This window comes from Schistocerca gregaria, chromosome 6 (genome assembly GCF_023897955.1).
Source record: "Schistocerca gregaria isolate iqSchGreg1 chromosome 6, iqSchGreg1.2, whole genome shotgun sequence".
Taxonomy (NCBI): domain Eukaryota; kingdom Metazoa; phylum Arthropoda; class Insecta; order Orthoptera; family Acrididae; genus Schistocerca; species Schistocerca gregaria.
The window spans coordinates 58,590,449-58,607,514 of record NC_064925.1 but is presented as its reverse complement, the minus strand read 5'-3'; the positions used below and the strand labels follow the sequence as shown (position 1 = coordinate 58,607,514).

At 42.9% G+C, this 17,066-nt stretch overlaps 1 protein-coding gene across 3 annotated transcripts in view; it reads left to right on the top strand.

The window, feature by feature from the left end:
* LOC126278547 (intraflagellar transport protein 57 homolog) overlaps positions 1-15,093 on the top strand; it is a 163,614-nt gene extending 148,521 nt beyond the window's left edge. For all 3 annotated transcript variants that reach the window (XM_049978729.1, XM_049978727.1, XM_049978728.1), the window contains exon 9: positions 14,721-15,093. In XM_049978729.1, the coding sequence (XP_049834686.1) occupies positions 14,721-14,872 (152 nt within the window). In that variant the 3' untranslated portion in view covers positions 14,873-15,093. The remainder of the gene's footprint in view (positions 1-14,720) is intronic.
* Positions 15,094-17,066: the final 1,973 nt, after the last annotated feature.

The following is a 17,066-nucleotide window of genomic DNA, read 5'->3' as shown; positions in this document are numbered from 1 at the left end:
GTAGCACCACATTTCGAAAGCTTCTATTCTCTTCTTGTCCGAACTAGTTATCGTCCATGTTTCACTTCCATACATGGCTACACTCCAAACAAATACTTTCAGAAACGACTTCCTGATACATAAATCTATATTCGATGTTAACAAATTTCTCTTCTTCAGAAACGCTTTCCTTGCCATTGCCAGTCTACATTTTATATCCTCTCTACTTCGACCATCATCAGTTATTTTACTTCCTAAATAGTAAAACTCCTTTACTACTTTAAGTGTCTCATTTCCTAATCTAATTCCCTCAGCGTCACCCGACTTAATTTGACTACATTCCATTATCCTCGTTTTGCTTTTGTTAATGTTCATCTTATATCCTCCTTTCAAGACACTCTCCATTCCGTTCAACTGCTCTTCCAAGTCCTTTGCCGTCTCTGACAGAATTACAATGTCATCGGCGAACCTCAAAGTTTTTATTTCGTCTCCATGAATTTTAATACCTACTCCAAATTTTTCTTTTGTTTCCTTTACTGCTTGCTCAATATACAGATTGAATAACATCGGGGAGAGGCTACAACCCTGTCTCACTCCTTTCCCAACCACTGCTTCCCTTTCATGCCCCTCTACTCTTATGACTGCCATCTGGTTTCTGTACAAATTATAAATAGCCTTTCACTCCCTGTATTTTACCCCTGCCACCTTTAGAATTTGAAAGAGTGTATTCCAGTCAACATTGTCAAAAGCTTTCTCTAAGTCTACAAATGCTAGAAACGTAGGTTTGCCTTTTCTTAATCTTTCTTCTAAGATAAGTCGTAAGGTCAGTATTGCCTCACGTGTTCCAACATTTCGACGGAATCCAAACTGATCCTCCCCGAGGTCCGCATCTACCAGTTTTTCCATTTGTCTGTAGAGAATTCGCGTTAGTATTTTGCAGCTGTGACTTATTAAACTGATAGTTCGGTAATTTTCACATCTGTCAGCACCTGCTTTCTTTGGGATTGGAATTATTATATTCTTCTTGAAGTCTGAGGGTATTTCGCCTGTCTCATACATCTTGCTCACCAGCTGGTAGAGTTTTGTCAGGACTGGTTGTCCCAAGGCCGTCAGTAGTTCTAATGGAATGTTGTCTACTCCGGGGGCCTTGTTTCGACTCAGGTCTTTCCGTGCTCTGTCAAACTCTTCACGCAGTATCGTATCTCCCATTTCGTCTTCATCTACATCCTCTTCCATTTCCATAATATTGTCCTCAAGTACATCACCCTTGTATAAACCTTCTATATACTCCTTCCACCTTTCTGCCTTCCCTTCTTTGCTTAGAACTGGGCTGCCATCTGAGCTCTTGATATTCATACACGTGGTTCTCTTCTTTCCAAAGGTCTCTTTAATTTTCCTGTAGGCAGTATCTATCTTACCCCTAATGAGATAAGCTTCCACATCCTTACATTTGTCCTCTAGCCATCCCTGTTTAGCCATTTTGCACTTCCTGTCAATCTCATTTTTGAGACGTTTGTATTCCTTTTTGCCTGCTTCATCAATTAATTTCAATATTTCTTCTGTTACCCAAGGATTTCTAGCAGCCCTCATCTTTGTACCTACTTTATCCTCTGCTGCCTTCACTACTACATCCCTCAGAGCTACCCATTCTTCATCTACTGTATTTCTTTCCCCTATTCCTGTCAATTGTTCCCTTATGCTCTCCCAGAAACTCTGTACAACCTCTGGTTCTTTCAGTTTATCCAGGTCCCATCTCCTTAATTTCCCACATTTTTGCAGTTTCTTCAGTTTTAATCTACAGGTCATAACCAATAGATTGTGGTCAGAGTCCACATCTGCCCCTGGAAATGTCTTACAACTTAAAACCTGGTTCCTAAATCTGTGTCTTACCATTATATAATCTATCTGATACCTTTTAGTATCTCCAGGGTTCTTCCACGTATACAACCTTCTTTCATGATTCTTAAACCAAGTGTTAGCTATGATTAAGTTGTGCTCTGTGCAAAATTCTACTAGGCGGCTTCCTCTTTCATTTCTTAGCCCCAATCCATATTCATCTACTATGTTTCCTTCTCTCCCTTTTCCTACTGACGAATTCCAGTCACCCATTACTATTAAATTTTCGTCTCCCTTCACTATCTGAATAATTTCTTTTATTTCATCGTACATTTCTTCAATTTCTTCATCATCTGCAGAGCTAGTTGGCATATAAACTTGTACTACTGTAGTAGGTGTGGGCTTCGTATCTATCTTGGCCACAATAATGCGTTCACTATGCTGTTTGTAGTAGCTTACCCGCATTCCTATTTTCCTATTCATTATTAAACCTACTCCTGCATTACCCCTATTTGATTTTGTGTTTATAACCCTGTAGTCACCTGACCAGAAGTCTTGTTCCTCCTGCCACCGAACTTCACTAATTCCCACTATATCTAACTTTAACCTATCCATTTCCCTTTTTAAATTTTCTAACCTACCTGCCCGATTAAGGGATCTGACATCCCACGCTCCGATGCAATAAATAAATAGTTTTAAATATGCTGATGCATGGAGTTAAATCTGTCTCTAATGAGGACCACCTGGATTTTGAGATCAGATATTTTAATTAGAAGTTCCGTCAGAATATTTGTAGTGAAACAGATATTCAGTAATCCATTTCTAACAGGTAAAACATAGAGATACTCAACAATCATAAGATAATCAGTCTACAGCACTTCTTGCTTTCTCCAGAGCTACACCAAAGAAAATAGGCAGGGTCCTGGGCAGACAAGGTCTTCAATCCATTTGCCAACTGTCCAAGAATATCAAAGAAATGCTGCACCCAATAAAAATGGCTTTGGACTCAATGTTCCCAGAATTTTAATTCCTTGTGAATGCAGTAGCACTTACGTTGGTCAGTCTATATTTATGATTTCAGAATGTTGCACGGAGCAGTGTCACTACAATAAATATGCTACAAATTTGCTGTTACTGATCAAGGCCTCATAAATAAACATTTAGTTATGTCTGACAAATTGAAAATCATATTCCTTGCACCTGTCTTTTGTGATACTGTCATTAAAGAAGATATTGACGTAAGAGTATACAACTTAAATTGGCAGTTACATCCGTAGCGGCGAACGAAAACTGTTGCTTTATGCTGAAGATAGTATAGAGAAATAAGCTGGCTAATGGAATTAGTATTGTTAATAAGGCTCCTCTGTCATAGACAGTGACATCCAGTAGCATATGGAATTTCTGTGACTCCTGACAGTTCCTTGACATAATTAGGCCAAGATGGTTAGAGTAAAGGGGAGATGCCATCAGGTGAAGCTTGTCCACCATCTTGGTAAGTCTTAGATACGTCCTTCTCTGATAAATCCCTGTGTGTTAGTGCTTTGAATTGCCAGTCAGTTCTGAGAATGTACTTCGAAACAACTTACTTTACTGGATGAATACTCATTCTCAGACAGTTGAAAATTACAATTTTTTAATGCCAGTTCTTACTTTTTGAGCGTGATGTACATTGTGGCAAAACAAACAACTTTGTTATTCCTGTTTTACGTGAAATCGAAGAGCAGTGCTGCAATATGAATACTTCATTAAGACTCGCTAATATGGCAGAGGCTGGCTTCACTTTTTCAGCTTAAGGGAAATCCCTATATTTTAACCTCCTTGAATTATGCCACAAGGTATCCAGATGTAAAGAGAATAACATGAACTTATCTTTTATGACCTATCACTTTTATCTCTCTCTCTCTCGTCTCTTTTGTAGATGTCGCAGATTATTCATCTGTCTGTATCTTAGCATCAGTCTTCTCAGGATAATGAACTGTCTTTTTCTGGTCCAAAATTGCTTTGGAGGTATTCTGATTTTTCTTTAACACTCAAGCTGTTGCGTCAGTTTTTGTAACATCAGTGGTCATATGACTGACTTGTCAACCAGCCATTGTGTTTCCTGGAGGATAAAAAAAAAAAAAAAAAAAAAAAAAAAAATAGAAGAAGAAGAAGAAGAAGAAGAAGAAAATATCCTTGGTACTGAAAAATTAAATTTTAATTTACTTTTTTTATACATTATATAAATATATATTTTAATATTTGTTCAAAATATGTAGCTACAAAATCTAATTAAAGTATCCTAATCTTTTATTTAACAATAAATTTCTAACACACACACACAAGGAGAGGCAAAGACGAAAGGATGTGGGTTTTAAGGGAAAGGGTAAGTTGTCATTCCAATTCCGGGAGCGGAAAGACTTACCTTAGGGGGGAAAAAGGACAGGTATACACTCGCGCGCACACACATATCCATTCGCACATACACAGACACAAGCAGACATTTGTAAAGGCAAAGAGTTTGGGCAGAGATGTCAGTCGAGGTGGAAGTACAGAGGCAAAGATGTTGTTGAAAGACAGGTGAGGTATGAGTGGCGGCAACTTGAAATTAGCGGAGTTTGAGGCCTGGCGGATAACGAGAAGAGAGGATATACTGAAGGGCAAGTTCCCAACTCCGGAGTTCTGACAGGTTGGTGTTAGTGGGAAGTATCCAGAGAACCCAGACGGTGTAACACTGTACCAAGATGTGCTGGCCGTGCACCAAGGCATGTTTAGCCACAGGGTGATCCTCATTACCAACAAACACTGTCTGCCTGTGTCCGTTCATGCGAATGGACAGTTTGTTGCTGGTCATTCCCACATAGAAAGCTTCACAGTGTAGGCAGGTCAATTGGTAAATCACGTGGGTGCTTTCACACGTGGCTCTGCCTTTGATCGTGTACACCTTCCGGGTTACAGGACTGGAGTAGGTGCTGGTGGGAGGGTGCATGGGACAGGTTTTACACTGGGGGCGGTTACAAGGGTAGCAGCCAGAGGGTAGGGAAGGTGGTTTGGGGATTTCATAGGGATGAACCAAGAGGTTACGAAGGTTAGGTGGACGGCGGAAAGACACTCTTGGTGGAGTGGGGAGGATTTCATGAAGGATGGATCTCATTTCGGGGCAGGATTTTAGGAAGTCGTATCCCTGCTGGAGAGCCACATTCAGAGTCTGATCCAGTCACGGAAAGTATCCTGTCACAAGTGGGGCACTTTTGTGGTTCTTCTGTGGGAGGTTCTGGGTTTGAGGGGATGATGAAGTGGCTCTGGTTATTTGCTTCTGTACCAGGTCGGGAGGGTATTGCGGGATGCGAAAGCTGTTTTCAGGTTGATGGTGCAATGGTTCAGGGATTCCGGACTGGAGCAGATTCGTTTGCCACAAAGACCTAGGCTGTAGAGAAGGGACCGTTTGATGTGGAATGGGTGGCAGCTGTCATAATGGAGGTACTGTTGCTTGTTGGTGGGTTTGATGTAGACGGACGTGTGAAGCTGGCCATTGGACAGATGGAGGTCAACATCAAGGAAAGTGGCATGGGATTTGGAGTAGGACCAGGTGAATCTGATGGAACCAGAGGAGTTGAGGTTGGAGAGGAAATTCTGTAGTTGTTCTTCACTGAGAGTACAGATCATGAAGATGTCATCAATGAATCTGTACCAAACTTTGGGTTGGTAGACCTGGGTAACCAAGAAGGCTTCTTCTAAGAGACCCATAAATAGGTTGGCGTACGAGAGGGCCATCCTGGTACCCATGGCTGTTCCCTTTAATTGTTGGTATGCCTGGCCTTCAAAAGTGAAGAAGTTGTGGGTCAGGATGAAGCTGGCTAAGGTAATGAGGAAAGAGGTTTTAGGTAGGGTGGCAGGTGATCGGTGTGAAAGGAAGTGCTCCATCGCAGCGAGGCACTGGATGTGCGGAATATTTGTGTATAAGGAAGTGGCATCAATGGTTACAAGGATGGTTTCCGGGGGTAACAGATTGGGTAAGGATTCCAGGCATTCAAGAAAGTGGTTGGTGTCTTGCATGAAGGATGGGAAACTGCATGTAATGGGTTGAAGGCGTTGATCTACATAGGCAGAGATACGTTCTGTGGGGGCGTGGTAACCAGCTACAATGGGGCGGCCAGGATGATTGGGTTCAAATGGCTCTGAGCACTATGGGACTCAACTGCTGTGGTCATTAGTCCCCTAGAACTTAGAACTACTTAAACGTAACTAACCTAAGGACATCACACACATCCATGCCCGAGGCAGGATTCGAACCTGTGACTGTAGCAGTCGCACGGTTCCAGACTGCGCGCCTAGAACCGCGAGACCACCACGGCCGGCCAGGATGATTGGGTTTGTGAATTTTAGGTAGAAGGTAGGGGTGCGGGGTGTTGGTGGGGTCAGGAGGTTGATGGAGTCATGTGAAAGGTTTTGTAGGGGGCCTAAGGTTCTGAGGATTCCTTGAAGCTCCGCCTGGACATCAGGAATGGGATTACCTTGGTAAACTTTGTATGTGGTATTGTCTGAAAGCTGACGCAGTCCCTCAGCCACATATTCCCGACGATCAAGTACCACGGTCGTGGAACCCTTGTCCGCCGGAAGAATGACGATGGATCGGTCAGCCTTCAGATCACGGATAGCTTGGGCTTCAGCAGTGGTGACGTTGGGAGTAGGATTAAGGTTTCTTAAGAAGGATTGAGAGGCAAGACTGGAAGTCAGAAATTCCTGGAATGTTTGGAGTGGGTGATTTTGAGGAAGAGGAGGTGGGTCCCATTGTGACGGAGGATGGAACTGTTCCAGGCAGGGTTCAATTGGGATAGTGTCTTGGGGAGTTGGATCATTAGGAGTAGGATTAGGATCATTTTTCTTTGTGGCAAAGTGATATTTCCAGCAGAGAGTACGAGTGTAGGACAGAAAGTCTTTGACAAGGGCTGTTTGGTTGAATCTGGGAGTGGAGCTGAAGGTTTGGCCTTTCGATAGAACAGAGGTTTCAGATTGGGAGAGAGGTTTGGAGGAAAAGTTAACTACTGAATTAGGGTGTTGTGGTTCCAGATTGTGTTGATTGGAATTTTGAGTTTTTCGAGGCAGTGGAGCTGGAAGTGGGAGATTGAGTAGATGGGAGAGGCTGGGTTTGTGTGCAATTAGAGGAGGTTGAGGTTTGCTGGAAAGGTTGCGAAGGTTGAGTGAGTTGCCTTTCCGGAGGTGGGGAACCACGAGATTGGATAGTTTTTTTGAGGTGGAGGGTGACATGCTGTTCTAATTTGCGGTAGGCCTGTAGGAGGATGCTCTGAACAGCCGGTGTGGATGTGGGAGAGGAAAGATTGAGGACTTTTATTAAGGATAGGAGTTGACGGGTGTATTCATTATCTGAGTTGATGTGTAGGTGAAGTATTAGGTGGGTGAGGCAATGGATTGATCAGTTTGGAACTGGTATAGGGACTGATGGAAAGAAGGGTTGCAGCCATAGATGGGAACTTTTAAGTGTGAGGCCTTTGGGGGTAATGCCAAATGTCAGACAAGCCTGAGAAAATAAAAAATGGGAGCGTAATCTGGCTAGGGCGAAGGCATGTGTGCGGAAGGAATGTAAATAAAACTTAATGGGGTCGTTGTGGGGGTGTTGTGAGGGTGACATGATATTAGAAGGTGGAAATTGTAACTTGAGGCTGAAATAAAAATGAAAATAAAAATATATGGGGAGAGATAAAGGCGAACTAGAAAGCAACTGGAGATCTGGTGTGAAAAAGGCGAAAAAGTGTTGGCTGAAGCTGGGCTATGTTGATCCTGTGGTGAACCTGGGTTGATAGACAACGATGCGCATAAAGGTTAGGTGGTTGTGTTGCCGCCAAAACACATTAAAGGGTGGAGAAATTCGGGAAAATTTCGAAAAAACTACATGTAAATGTATTAAAAGTAGTGGTTTTGTGGTGGCAGATTATGAAAATGAGGCTAACAATTGTCTGACAAAGAAATAATGACGTTAAAACCTGTGGCAAGCGGCTAAAAATGATCAGTGGTGTGGGAAAAACGGAAATGGAAATAAAGCAAAAGTTATTAGAATTAGCCGAAATGGTTGTTTAATAGGTGAAAGGAACTGTTTGTGAACTAGAAACGGTGGATTTTATAGCAGCGGTAGTGTCAAAACTGGCAAAAAAATTTTTGGTTATGGTTTGGAAGTGGGTTACGTATTATTGAGTATATATAGGCGGGATAAAATTGTATAGTAGATTACGGTGAAAAGTAGAAGGTGAATACAAAGTGAAACTACTGGCAAAAACAGAAAGAGAAAATAAGAAGACAGAAAAGATTTCGAAATGCAACAGTGACAATAACAAATGTAATTGTTGGGTTCAAATTAATGATATGAATATAATAGAGGGAAACATTCCACGTGGGAAAAATATATCTAAAAACAAAGATGATGTGACTTACCAAAGAAAAGGGCTTACAGGTCGATAGACACACATACAAACAAAATTCAAGCTTTCGCAACCAACGGTAACTTCTTCAGGAAAGAGGGAAGAAGAGGCAAAGACGAAAGGATGTGGGTTTTAAGGGAGAGGGTAAGGAGTCATTCCAATCCCAGAGCAGAAAGACTTACCTTGGGGGGGGGGGGGGGGGACAGGTATACACTCGCACACACACACATATCCATCTGCACATACACAAGCAGACATTTGTAAAGGCAAAGAGTTTGAGCAGAGATGTCAGTCAAGGCAGAAGTACAGAGGCAAAGATGTTGTTGAAAGACAGGTGAGGTATGAGCGGCGGCAACTTGAAATTAGTGGAGGTTGAGGCCTGGCGGATAACGAGAAGAGAGGATATACTGAAGGGCAAGTTCCCACATCTGGAGTTCTGACAGGTTGGTGTTCGTGGGAAGTATCCAGATAACGCGGACAGTGTAACACTGTGCCAAGATGTGCTGGCCGTGCACCAAGGCATGTTTAGCCACAGGGTGATCCTCATTACCAACAAACACTGTGCGCCTGTGTCCATTCATGTGAATGGACAGTTTATTGCTGGTCGTTCCCACATAGAAAGTTTCACAGTGTAGGCCGGTCAGTTGGTAAATCACATGGGTGCTTTCACACGTGCCTCTTCCTTTGATCGTGTACACCTTCTCCTTTTTACCGTAATCTACTATACAATTTTATCCCACTATATATACTCAATAATAACTAACCCACTTCCAAACCATAACCAAAAAATTTATTTCCACTTTCCTCAATATCGCTGCTATAAAATCCCCACAACGACCCCATTCAGTTTTATTTACATTCCCTCCGCACACATGCCTTCGCCCTAGCCAGATTACGCTCCCATTTTTTATTTTCTCAGGCTTGTCTGACATTTGGCATTACCCCCAAAGGCCTCACACTTAAAGTTCCCATCTATGGCTGCAACCCTTCTTTCCATCAGTCCCTATACCAGTTCCAAACTGAACAATCCATTGCCCTCACCCACCTAATCCTTCACCTACACATCAACTCAGCCAATGAACACACCCATCAACTCCTATCCTTAATAAAAGTCCTCAATCTTTCCTCTCCCACATCCACACCGGCTGTTCAGAGCATCCTCCTACAGGCCTACCGCAAATTAGAACAGCATGTCACCCTCCACCTCAAAAAAACTATCCAATCTCGTGGTTCCCCACCTCCGGAAAGGCAACTCACTCAACCTTCGCAACCTTTCCAGCAAACCTCAACCTCCTCTAATTGCACACAAACCCAGCCTCTCCCATCTACTCAATCTCCCACTTCCAGCTCCACTGCCTCGAAAAACTCAAAATTCCAATCAACACAATCTGGAACCACAACACCCTAATTCAGTAGTTAACTTTTCCTCCAAACCTCTCTCCCAATCTGAAACCTCTGTTCTATCGAAAGGCCAAACCTTCAGCTCCACTCCCAGATTCAACCAAACAGCCCTTGTCAAAGACTTTCTGTCCTACACTCGTACTCTCTGCTGGAAATATCACTTTGCCACAAAGAAAAATGATCCTAATCCTACTCCTAATGATCCAACTCCCCAAGACACTATCCCAATTGAACCCTGCCTGGAACAGTTCCATCCTCCGTCACAATGGGACCCACCTCCTCTTCCTCAAAATCACCCACTCCAAACATTCCAGGAATTTCTGACTTCCAGTCTTGCCTCTCAATCCTTCTTAAGAAACCTTAATCCTACTCCCAACGTCACCACTGCTGAAGCCCAAGCTATCCGTGATCTGAAGGCTGACCGATCCATCGTCATTCTTCCGGCGGACAAGGGTTCCACGACCGTGGTACTTGATCGTCGGGAATATGTGGCTGAGGGACTGCGTCAGCTTTCAGACAATACCACATACAAAGTTTACCAAGGTAATCCCATTCCTGATGTCCAGGCGGAGCTTCAAGGAATGCTCAGAACCTTAGGCCCCCTACAAAACCTTTCACATGACTCCATCAACCTCCTGACCCCACCAACACCCCGCACCCCTACCTTCTACCTAAAATTCACAAACCCAATCATCCTGGCCGGCCGCGGTGGTCTCGCGGTTCTAGGCGCGCAGTCTGGAACCGTGCGACTGCTACAGTCACAGGTTCGAATCCTGCCTCGGGCATGGATGTGTGTGATGTCCTTAGGTTAGTTACGTTTAAGTAGTTCTAAGTTCTAGGGGACTAATGACCACAGCAGTTGAGTCCCATAGTGCTCAGAGCCATTTGAACCCAATCATCCTGGCCGCCCCATTGTAGCTGGTTACCACGCCCCCACAGAACGTATCTCTGCCTATGTAGATCAACGCCTGCAACCCATTACATGCAGTTTCCCATCCTTCATGCAAGACACCAACCACTTTCTTGAATGCCTGGAATCCTTACCCAATCTGTTACCCCCGGAAACCATCCTTGTAACCATTGATGCCACTTCCTTATACACAAATATTCCGCACATCCAGTGCCTCGCTGCGATGGAGCACTTCCTTTCACACCGATCACCTGCCACCCTACCTAAAACCTCTTTCCTCATTACCTTAGCCAGCTTCATCCTGACCCACAACTTCTTCACTTTTGAAGGCCAGGCATACCAACAATTAAAGGGAACAGCCATGGGTACCAGGATGGCCCTCTCGTACGCCAACCTATTTATGGGTCTCTTAGAAGAAGCCTTCTTGGTTACCCAGGTCTACCAACCCAAAGTTTGGTACAGATTCATTGATGACATCTTCATGATCTGTACTCTCAGTGAAGAACAACTACAGAATTTCCTCTCCAACCTCAACTCCTCTGGTTCCATCAGATTCACCTGGTCCTACTCCAAATCCCATGCCACTTTCCTTGATGTTGACCTCCATCTGTCCAATGGCCAGCTTCACACGTCCGTCCACATCAAACCCACCAACAAGCAACAATACCTCCATTATGACAGCTGCCACCCATTCCACATCAAACGGTCCCTTTCCTACAGCCTAGGTCTTTGTGGCAAACGAATCTGCTCCAGTCCGGAATCCCTGAACCATTGCACCATCAACCTGAAAACAGCTTTCGCATCCCGCAACTACCCTCCCGACCTGGTACAGAAGCAAATAACCAGAGCCACTTCATCATCCCCTCAAACCCAGAACCTCCCACAGAAGAACCACAAAAGTGCCCCACTTGTGACAGGATACTTTCCGTGACTGGATCAGACTCTGAATGTGGCTCTCCAGCAGGGATACGACTTCCTCAAATCCTGCCCTGAAATGAGATCCATCCTTCATGAAATCCTCACCACTCCACCAAAAGTGTCTTTCCACCGTTCACCTAACCTTCGTAATCTCTTAGTTCATCCCTATGAAATCCCCAAACCACCTTCCCTACCCTCTGGCTGCTACCCTTGTAACCGCCCCCGGTGTAAAACCTGTCCCATGCACCCTCCCACCAACACCTACTCCAGTCCTGTAACCCGGAAGGTGTACACGATCAAAGGCAGAGCCACATGTGAAAGCACCCACGTGATTTACCAACTGACCTGCCTACACTGTGAAGCTTTCTATGTGGGAATGACCAGCAACAAACTGTCCTTTCGCATGAATGGACACAGGCAGACAGTGTTTGTTGGTAATGAGGATCACCCTGTGGCTAAACATGCCTTGGTGCACGGCTAGCACATCTTGGCACAGTGTTACACCGACCACGTTATCTGGATACTTCCCACTAACACCAACCTGTCAGAACTCCGGAGTTGGGAACTTGCCCTTCAGTATATCCTCTCTTCTCGTTATCCGCCAGGCCTCAAACTCCGCTAATTTCAAGTTGCCGCCACTCATACCTCACCTGTCTTTCAACAACATCTTTGCCTCTGTACTTCCACCTCGACTGACATCTCTGCCCAAACTCTTTGCTTTTACAAATGTCTGCTTGTGTATGTGCGAATGGATATGTGTGTGTGTGTGTGTGTGTGTGTGTGTGTGTGTGTGTGTGTGTGTGTGTGTGTGTGTGTGTGTGCCAGTGTATACCTGTCCTTTTTCTCCCCTAAGGTAAGTCTTTCCACTCCCGGGATTGGAATGACTCCTTACCCTTTCCCTTAAAACCCACATCCTTTTGTCTTTGCCTCTCCTTCTCTCTTTCCTTCTTTGGTTACGAAAGCTTGAATTTTGTGTGTATATTTGTGTGTCTATCGACCTACAAGCCCTTTTGTTTGGTATGTCACATCATTGTTTGTAGATATATTTTTCCCACGTGGAATGTTTCCCTCTATTATATTATTATCAAATCACACACTTAAGAGGAGAAATAAAAACTGTCTATACAGTATATAATGTATGAGAATCATCATACCACTTTCATCATTACTCCAAAGTTCCTCAACATTTCTTTTACTTCTGCCCTTCAAGCCAGTCAAAATAAGGATTCCAATGAGAGCATGTATCTCTTCCCCAGAACTTTTCTTTACATCCCTCACTCTAGAATAGTTGTTTTGTGATATCAGGTTTCTAATATGCGAGTCAGTGTATTCCATAAGTGGCCCAATCATGTCCTAACTAGCACTATTATTGAATGCTGTTACTTCTAGGAAGAATATTTATTATATTTTTCGATGGCATTTTTACCCTCTTTGTGAACATAAAACAGACAAATAAAATCATAATTTTTGTCACCATCTTCCTCTCCTTCTTCTTCTTCTTCTTCTTCCCTCCTCCTTGTACATGACATTTCACTTCGTCTTTTTTGAAATGTATATCTCCATTTCCCTCTAAAAACATTCTTCTGTTTCTGATACACTGTTGTGTTTCTAATTAGTTGTTGTTCTACCTCCCTGTCAGACCACTCAAATTCAAAATATTTGCTGTCATTGGAAACTTCATTTAAAACCCTTTCAGTTTGCACATCTGACAACCCTTTTTTGGAAAGGGCCCTAAAAATATAAATAAAAGGAAGCATTAACCTGTAAAAACAGTGGTGTAAATAATCAACATAAAAAACATTACCAATTGCGTGACTGGCTCTGTACACCAAATAGAGTGCAGATAAAGATAAGCTGCACTTATTGGCAGTGTGTGGTCACTACAAGTCCATCAGCAATGCAGCTAACAGACAGAGGTTCAGTTTGAAGATAGATAGAACTGCCAGATGGGCAACAATGGATAATTTGAATTCAGAGCAAAATAACAAATTCTGGTTGACTCATTCAGCCAGTGGAACCATTCGACGGTTAATCTGCCTTCAGTTTCTGAACACAGTGTCAAAATTATTTCTCAGGTATCTTCTCCCTTCCTGGATACAAGTTGACTTTAATCTAGTAAGTCTTCAGTTTTTTTGGTTTTATTCTTTTATATATGATTCTGGTTAGCAGTTTACAAGAATGCCTAGTTGACTAATCGTCTGATAATGTTTACATTTTTTGGTAATGTGATGATATGCTTTTCTGGAAATCTGATGGCTGATGACCCATTTAATAAGTATTTGTTCCTCATCTTCTTGTTTCTACAATTCCACAGATTTCAGTACCTCTAGAAAGTGTGTCATCACCTCCTGCTACCTTGTGTGACTTCAGTCCACAGTGCTTTGTCAAACTCAGAGTGCACTACTGATCACCTATTTCTTCCACATCACCTGTCTCCTCCCCTACCATACTCCATGACAATTGCTCGTTGCCATACAGGCTTTTGATGTAATCCTGTCATCTTTTTGCCCATTCTTATGTGGTTCATAGATGTTTGAATCTGAAATCCATAGGGTAACACCTTTACATTTCATGTCCCAGAAATCACATTTAATCATTCCATATACCACATTGATTGTTTTGTAGTCATATCTTTCCCAGTATTTTTACAAATAAGTTGAGAAATAAGGGTAACAATTCACCAAATAGTTGAGGCACGGTTAGTCAATAGGCGTGTAAACAAGACTTAGGATATTGCTAGTTTCCATACATATCTTTTTTCAGAGCTATTAGCAAATAGTTCCCCTCTTTGTTTTAATTGTGGGAAATTAACAACTAGTAATATACATGCAAAATCAGAATGCAATGAGATTAGATAAACTGTGTTTTGTGTAATATTAGGTGCTGTTAAGTGAATGAGATTTCAGTTCTGCACATTTACCAGTGGAGTTGTTTGTGGGCACACAGAAAATATTTGACAGAGTTGTGACTACATTCTGTTAATAAGAAACAACTATTAAGGTTTGCATCTTATGCTTAGACTGAACTAACAGAATACCTTATAGTAAAATAGAAAAAAAATAGCAAGCACTGTTCCAGGGCTAACTTTCAGTATCTGAATCAAGTAATAATTCAGAACATAATAACTTACAAAGTATGTCAGTGATATGGACTACAGTATTAAGTTTTCATGTAAATCTGCACTTTGCTTCATTAATTACTGTTCAGCTACTCAAATTATACTTGTTTTTTGGATACTGTTTCTGATGGTTTATTTTTTTCAGCGCCATTGGTGAACATAAAAAAGGCCATTACCAAGGTTAAGAGTGAAATAACATCAATGGATGTGCGAATTGGAGTCTTGGAGAATAGCTTGCTGCAAGCCAGACTGCGGGACAAGAGCCAGCTGCAACAAGACATGAATACACCCGCCTAGTACACTGTGGTAAAGTCTGTACCAGCAGTGGTGCATTTTCAAATTGCACAAGTAAAAAGTTTTCCAAGATATTCGAAATTCTTGATACAAAGTGAGTGGTCACTTCTTGTGATATGGGAATCTGAAATCTATTTATTTGGAATTCTTGAAATATTTTACTGCTGTATATAAGAGTTAAATAATTTCTATCAGAATGGAAGTTGTTGGTTCGTTATGTAAATCCTAAATACAAAAGTATAATAAATCAATATTAAAAGAATTTGGAGAAGTATATCTGTCTTACTAGTTACTGATGGGAATTGTAGTATACTACAATCTAGCAATGGATATGCCAGCCTGTATAGCTCATTATCAACACAGTGGAGAGATACTGTGTGTCACTACACAACCACTGCAGTGCATCAACCATTAGAAGTCACATGACTGCCAGCACTCCCTGTAATAACTCAGCTGCAACTTGAGAGCCAGTCCTGTACTCCACTATACTCATTTGTATACCTGATTCAGCTGTTACTGCCATGCTTTCGACTCATGTTGGGACTGTGCTTCGAACGATGATAGTGCTCACTCATATCAATCCAGGTATTAATTCGGCCGACATCTTTTCCAGAAAAGAAGTAACTACACACAAATAAGTACACATATAATATCAAAATCACTTTAATGGGCACACAGCCGAGAAGTTCCATAAAAAGTCAAAGTACATTCCCAATATCAGTCTGATTAGGTACTGAGAATCCCGAGAGCGGAGTGAAGTGAGCACATAAACAAATCAAAACAGAATCTGAATTAGCTCCCTCTGCTTTGAGGTTATATCATGTAGATTACTAGTTACTTTCTTGAGGTGGCCCTGTCCATTGTCTGCATGTGCTGACCTTGAAGTGATGGTGCCTTTGATGTTTGGTCATGCTGCCATTTGGTGGCCAGATGTGAAGTCATGTTATTGTATTGTGCCACTCGGTATTTGAATCCTACTACACTGCACCTGTGTCCAAGTGTGTACTGGACTAGGACTGTTCAGCCTTACTACAGTGCGAGTGTATCCAGCTGTGTACTAGACATGGGCTGTTCAATTCTTGGATTTAGTACCTGTGTTCAATTGTTTGGTTGTTTTGATTCTGCTAGGCTTTCCTCTGCATTTTGTATTCACATTTCTCAGCAGTGGCAAGTTCTTGGCAATGTTCTCTCTTCTGTATAGTTTGGGCAGTCCATTGATGGGGTATTCTAATGCGCATTCTCTTCCTAGCCATTGTTGGTCTGCAAATTCCTTGTGTTTGTTCAGGTTCTAGTTCACTTGCAGTGTATTCTCAATCACCAGAGATATCATTGGCTCCAGCTCTTAAATTCAGGGGTCAAACAATTCAGGACCTGCAGCAGAGCACTATTCAGCACATTCAGATTCTTCAGGTTTCCCCACCCACCCAGCAGCATTCGGACAATCAACCAGGAATTTTGTGTGTAGCAAGCTGAGCCTCCTACAATTTACAATGTTGCAATGATGTCCTACATGCCATTCATATTCACAGGCTTAAATGCCAAAAGTCCCACTGGTAGCAGCCCAGACCTTCCATGTGACATTCGACATCAGTCCGGTCAGCACCAGCTCTGCAGCAGCTGGCCTGTCTTATGCACTGTCTTACCAGCACTGTGGCAGGCAGCCTTCCAGTCATCACTGTCACTATCACAGCTGGCCCTCCTGATGCCATTCCTGGCTGTTGCCACTGCTGTTCTTGTTGCCACATTCACCTCAGTGCGGCGTCCTCCACAGCTGTTGCTTGTCCTGTCATGGCTGGACCTCCTGGTGCTGTTCTCGGCCATTCCCGCCTCTGCTGCCATTGTCATGACTGCATGTGGCTGGCTGTACAGCCTCCTTGGCAGTCGTTGCCGGTCTCAGCTGTGGCCAGCCCTCTTGACGCCATTCCCAGCAGTCGCCAGCACTGCCGCCACAACTTATTCCTCCTGAACAATCCTTTTATCTGCCCACCCAGCCCCACTGGCGCCACCAAACCCTTTGGTTGTTGTCATGGGCCTGGGTTGTGCCTTCTTGGACCCTTCACTGCCAGTCTTGCTTACACCCATAATTTTTGTGTTCATTGACTGATTGTCCTGTTATTTTTTTCCAGTCGGCTCTAGTGGCTGTCTGCCTTGAGATGACTGGGTGTTTGTGTTGTCGTCATGATTTCACCATCATTCA